General features: G+C 37.7%; 1 protein-coding gene across 2 annotated transcripts in view; it reads right to left on the bottom strand.

The window, feature by feature from the left end:
* Positions 1 to 1,021: 1,021 nt before the first annotated feature.
* Positions 1,022 to 6,000, bottom strand: part of MSH3 (mutS homolog 3) — a 183,549-nt gene continuing 178,570 nt past the window's right edge. For both annotated transcript variants that reach the window (XM_036847244.1, XM_036847245.1), the window contains exons 23-24: positions 4,263 to 4,434; positions 1,022 to 1,768 (exon numbers count right to left, since the gene is read on the bottom strand). In XM_036847244.1, the coding sequence (XP_036703139.1) occupies positions 1,660 to 1,768; positions 4,263 to 4,434 (281 nt within the window). In that variant the 3' untranslated portion in view covers positions 1,022 to 1,659. The remainder of the gene's footprint in view (positions 1,769 to 4,262; positions 4,435 to 6,000) is intronic.

Raw genomic sequence — 6,000 nt, 5'->3', positions numbered from 1 at the left:
TGGGCAAGCCAGAGAGAGCCCCAACTGTCCACTTGGGTATGACCTGTGATTGCTGGTCCCTGCAGCTCCCTCAGGCATGAGCATGACATTCCTGGATTCATCTCCTTTTTCTGCTGGCCTGCCAGTAAGGTTACAGCACTACCTCTGTTAATATAAAACATTTATGGTCTTACGGAGTATTGAAACATTGCTTAAAAAGTGTTATTTTTAAAATTTAAAGAGTAAATCCCAACTAACTCTATTTGGAGATACGTTCGAGAATTTCACTGTATGTTAATATTTCTGGAAGGATGGAGGAATCAAACTACATCATATTCTAACTCCATAAAGGTGGGGAATCACAGGGCTAAAGCGTGAGTGACTCTAAAGTGTAGCAACCAACCGCTCTTCATCAACTTGGGGAGACTTAATTGACTGTGTCCAGGGCTCACTGTTAGGGCCACTGTAAGAAATGATCTAAAGGGACCTTCCCTGGTGGTCCAGTGGTTAAGACTCTGCGCTTCCACCGCAAGGGGCGCAGGTTCCATCCCTGGTCGGGGAACTAAGATCCCGCAAGCTGCGCAGTGCAGCTAAAAAAAAAAAAAAAAAGAAAGAATCTAAAGAAGAAATTAGAAATGTGGTCATCAAGTGAAGGCATTTCACTGAGTAGGAATGAAAACCGAGTGGGAAACAGGATGGAAAGCCTTTGTGCAAGATCATATACTTAGAAACAAAAAGAATATGGCTATGAGAAGCCAGGCTGTGAGTGCTATAAAAAGCTCAGGGACAAAGCTGAGCACTGTCACCCTAAACATGCAGGGAGCGAGCATTGTTATGAATCAACATAGCTACAAGGTTCAATACCGGGAAGACCACACATTTGCTATGTCAGTTAGTAGAAAGGTCCAAAACGAGAAAGCTCAGTTCTGTGTACTTGGGAGGAGCAGCAACCTTGGTTCCACAATTAAACCTAAAAAGTAACAAATGTCCCAAATAGTTGAGAACCCCCGAATTCAACAGGAAAAAAAATCATATATTATAGCAAGTATTCATCAAATGTTTATTACTTGAATGAATGACAAATAATTTAATCCAACAATCTTCAAATTGCTTAAAACTATGACAATATTTAGCTTTTCAAATTTCATATGACCTCTTTCTGTGCTCTTGTTTCTAAAAGCCTGATAATTCCTTCTATTTCTCTTCAAAAATCCTTACGCTTACAGTGAATAAACTGGCAGCATTATAAAATTATTTTAGTTCGAATGAAAAGGTATATTCCTGCAAGACATTTCAACCAGTTGCAAATTATCTGAACTGAAACAAATAAAATTATGCATTAAATTTTTATATCACTCTAAAAGTTCATGAACTGTATATTCTACCACTCCAGGTTTTACTTAGAAGTTTTTGATTTTATTTGAATCTTACCTTCCATGAGATTTTCTAATGACATGATAGAAATCTTAATATTCAAAAGTGTTTATACTTTTAAAAGGATGGCAGGAACCTGAAACAGACTTTCTACACAAAAGGCCTCCCTGTTTCTAACAGGAATATATCACTGTCAGGTTTTATGCTCAGGTCACACAAAGATGGGCTGTTATTAGAGAGTTGTTTTATACAGTTGGTATTTTTAATTCTCTATTTTTTGGTTCCAAAACGTTGTCTTCATTTTCATCAGGAAGAGAAGTCTGTAATTTCTTCCAGTTTGAACTCATCCATCCACTTTTGCAAATCATTTGCATCATTTATCGTCCATAACTTCGCAAAACACTTTAGCCTTTTCCTGGAGAGAAAATAAAATACTATTTCTTTTATAAATGCAATTGTTAGAGGCCAGCACATCTCATGGAAAGCTATGAAAAGTCTGTAACATTAGACTCACAGGCAAGGTCCTGTGGTTGGGAAGCTATGTCAGGAAGCATCAGCCTTCCTGAGAAACAAGTTTTTCAGTGCTGCTATTATAATCAAGAGACCAAAGTTGTTGATCAGCTCTCTTGCCTCCGGGGAGGGGAGAGCCCAGCTTCCTCCCTCTTCTAACTCAGCCAGAGGCTATGTGTGCTCACAGGATGAAAAGTAAAATTGATTTAATAAAATAATGCAGGCTATGGAAACAGTAAAATGCCAACATAACAGACCTACTTAGGGTCTGAAGAGGGAGTATTTGAGTTCCAATCACTGCTCTGGCACCAACTAGCTGCATGACCCTGGTTTCCTCGTCAGCTTCCTACCCCCATTTGGCCTCATTTTCCCCAACTATAACATGGGGATGACAGCAGTACCTATCTCACAGGGCTGTCGTAAGGATTAAGTGAGTTAACGTATGTAAAGCAATAAGAACAGTAACTGGCACAGTGTCTAGGCTGCTGCAAAGGACTGACTGCCCAGACTTGCTGGTGCACACAGCAAGCATTCAATAAATATTAGCTATTACCAAACCCACATGAATGCACCAGATTCAGTTTGCTTTCTTTGATCTCGCCAATGGAATCGATGTGACAGGCACTTTTAGTGAAAAGGAAAAACAATAAATGCAGTGTATCCTGATAAATCATCAGATTCCATCCCAATGCAACCTCTTTCTATAATTCTGTCTTTTTAAGATAACTTTCTAGATTTCAAAATGTCATATACTAGTTGGAAGAGTTAAAATATTTATAAATAACCTGTGAATTTCACTGCTTTTGCTTTATAGGCTATACAGCAGCAACATGTATAAACTCTCATATTTTATCACCATCTTGCTTATGTATCTTTTGTAGTAAAGTTTTATTCTAGTTTCTTTAGGGAAAAAGAAAAATAAGAAGACAACGAGAGGATTTAAAGCAGCCCAAAGAACTAAGGGCTAAGCTTATTTTTAAACTTTCATAGATGATTACTTTTCTCTCTAGTAAAATTTTATGTTAATCTATTTAATTACAAATAACTAGAAATAGGCGGTCACTGATTACATTTGTTTCTAACTTGGCATTGAGGAAAGGATCCAGAAGAGAATGTCAACAGAGGAAACGACATGTCTTTTATAGTATTCCAGCACTTTAGACCTGGTTCACCAGCATTTACCACTGCAAAGTGTGGAGTGCAAGGCAGAACCACAGAGGAAGGAAGAGGAGAAAGAGAAGTTGGTTGCACAACTGTACATCAGTATACAAGTTGGCAATTGTTTAACTAATATTAGGTGTTAATATTTCAATATTTAAATAGGGGATGATTTCCAGAACTAAAAAATATTCTTGCAGTATAGTGGTCAGCCAAGATGTTCTATTGGACTAACAGCCTGTTCACTCTTGGTCATATGGTTATGGACCAGGGCAATAATGTCCTTCCCCAGGCCGATCAGACTCTCCAAGCAGAGAAGGAGTGGGGTAGGAGGTAGGTGAGGAGCTTATGTTGTTTTATAATATAATCTTATATTTGGGGGAAAAAGGCTATAATTTATTATTTATTAGTATGATATTTTCCTAGGAGTATCTTCCTTCCAAAGTATGTCTCAGGTTTATATGAAGATTAGTATATATTCATATAGGTTTATATGAAGATTAGTATTAGTATATTAGATTATATGAAGATTAGTATATATATATTATTAGTTTATATGAAGATTAGTATATTAGTATATATTAGTATATATGTCTCAGGTTTATATGAAGATTATATATTAGTATATATATTAGTATATTAATATATATTACTGACTATATACTTGCTGGCTATTCAGGGTAAAAGGTGAGTGCATTCACAAAAGCGCTCCTAGATGATGGAGAAGTCGGTTAGAATGAAAAATTTGTCACAAACAAATCCACAAAGTAAGTGACGTGTGGATACTGACTCTAATCACCTAGTTATGTGATACTATTATTTTCATTCATGTCCTGACAGAATTCTTCATTTCTGAATGCAACCACTGCATATCTGAATGCAATATATGAATAAAAGAAGTACTCTAAACATTTTATATATTGAGGTTTCCATTAGTAATTTTTTGCATAAATGAATATTTTAGGCAACGAATGTGTTGGTACATATTAAGGAGTTAATTCTTTAGAAAAATGATTAAAAAACCAATTTATCAACTTAATAAAGATCTGACTAGAGAGGGCTGAGTGAATTCACATGAGCTTTGGTAAGAGCTGTTTTCATTTTACTGTAATTAAATGTTTCACAATACTTCAAGAGACACTTGAAGGAAGTCCTGATGTTCATTTACAGGACAATCCTCTTCCTGGGACAACTTGGAAGATTTCATTATAAATCAAAAAATGCAGCACAATCATTCTGACCTTTTCATATTTACTAATCCTTCCAGCTCTTTTGATTTGCTAGCTGCTTTCTTTAAAATTTCTCCAGGAACATCTGCTAGTTTAGCCACATTGAGTCCATAACTCCTTGCTGCAACTCCTCTGGTTATTTGATAAAGAAAAGTGACAAAATCAGGAACCTGGTCTTCTTCACCTAAAAAATAGAGTTAAAAAAGAGAGAGAGAGAGAGAGAGAGATAAAGAAAACCATGCTTGAAAGTTGAAAGAAATTAGAGGATTAAAGACAACATACAAACTCTTATAACTTTATTCAATTAAAATCTATAATATGAAAAAGAAATCCATTGTTCCTAATCCCTTGTTAGCTCCTTTTATCAATACTACATATCTAGAAAAGGGTAAATACTGCTTTGAAAATGCTTTTGCATTTAGAATCTATCTTTTAGCTCAGTTAAAATGGTTTTTAACAATTACTCATTGTAAGCTAAGAAGTATTTAGTTTTATGCTGTTTGCTGAAAAATTTCAGATGACCTGTATCAATAAAAGAGTGATTCCGATACATGGTACAATACAATTTCTCCTTTAAAAATAGATTTTTTTTAAAAAAGTGTTTTCCAGTGGAAGAATATATTCACCAGTCTTATAATACACTCTGTAAAGTAACATATATAAAAGATGTTTCTAAGAGTGCTAGAAACAAAACCACAAAAACAGATAAGGAAATATTACATGTTGCACAGTTTAAATAACAAGACTGAGAAATTCTGGCTTATTAAACAACCTAGTTAACTAAGAGCTATACATATTGAAGTGGATGCTGTTTGGTAGCACCCAAATCCCACTCAGGACTGAAGCGTTTACTGCCCCAACTGTCAGGAAGGCTGTTAAGCCTGCAGCCCTCAGCTGTGTGCTCTCTTTGGGAACTTCCTCAGCTGAAGAGAACTGCTTCACCCAAGGTCACATCCCATCTTGGGCAACCTGCGTCCAGTGACTGGTTGCTATGGGGGTTTGTAGGCAGCCTCTAAGATGGCCACCAAAGTTCCCTGCCTCCTAGTGTTCAAGCCCTTGTGTCACTCCCTCTCCTTGAGTGTGGGCTGGTTCAAAGGACTTGCTTCTAGTGAATAGAATATGACAAAAATTATGGCATGTCACTCTTGAGATTACATTATGAAAGACTGCAGCCTGTCTTGGGCACTCTCACTTTCTGGCTTGTTTGCTCTAAGGGAAGCCAGTGGTCATATTGTGGGCTGCCCTATGGAGGTCCCATGGAAAGAAACTGATGTCTCTGGGCAACAAGTCAGTGAGGGCCTGGAAGCCTACCAACAGCCACGTGAGTGGACTTGGAAGTGGCTATTCTGAGGTCTGCCAACAGCATGTGAGTGGGCTGGAAAGTGGACTGCCCCAGTCAAACCTTGAAGTGACTGCTGCCCTGGCCGATACCATGATGTAGCCTGTGAGAGACTGTGAGGCAGAGGTGTTCAGCTTAGCTGCCCCTGGATTTCTGCTCCACAGAAATTATGAGATAATAAATATTTGCTGTGCTAAGCTGCTATGTTTTTGGGGGTAATTTACTATGCAACAGTAGATAACTAATAAAAGGTATAAGGCCTGGCTCTCTCACCCGAAGTTGAGGTAACTCTGAAGGACCAACCCTCGTCAGAGCTCTCTGCAGGGCTGGCTGAAGCCTCATAACTGTAACACAGCCCAGGACTGCCCAGTCCTGCTCGGGTGTTGATCGTGAGAGCACTCCCCAATAAAC

The sequence above is a fragment of the Balaenoptera musculus genome, chromosome 3 (genome assembly GCF_009873245.2).
Source record: "Balaenoptera musculus isolate JJ_BM4_2016_0621 chromosome 3, mBalMus1.pri.v3, whole genome shotgun sequence".
NCBI lineage: Eukaryota > Metazoa > Chordata > Mammalia > Artiodactyla > Balaenopteridae > Balaenoptera > Balaenoptera musculus.
The sequence above is the reverse complement of the archived record's forward strand: the minus strand, read 5'-3'. Positions and strand labels throughout refer to the sequence as shown.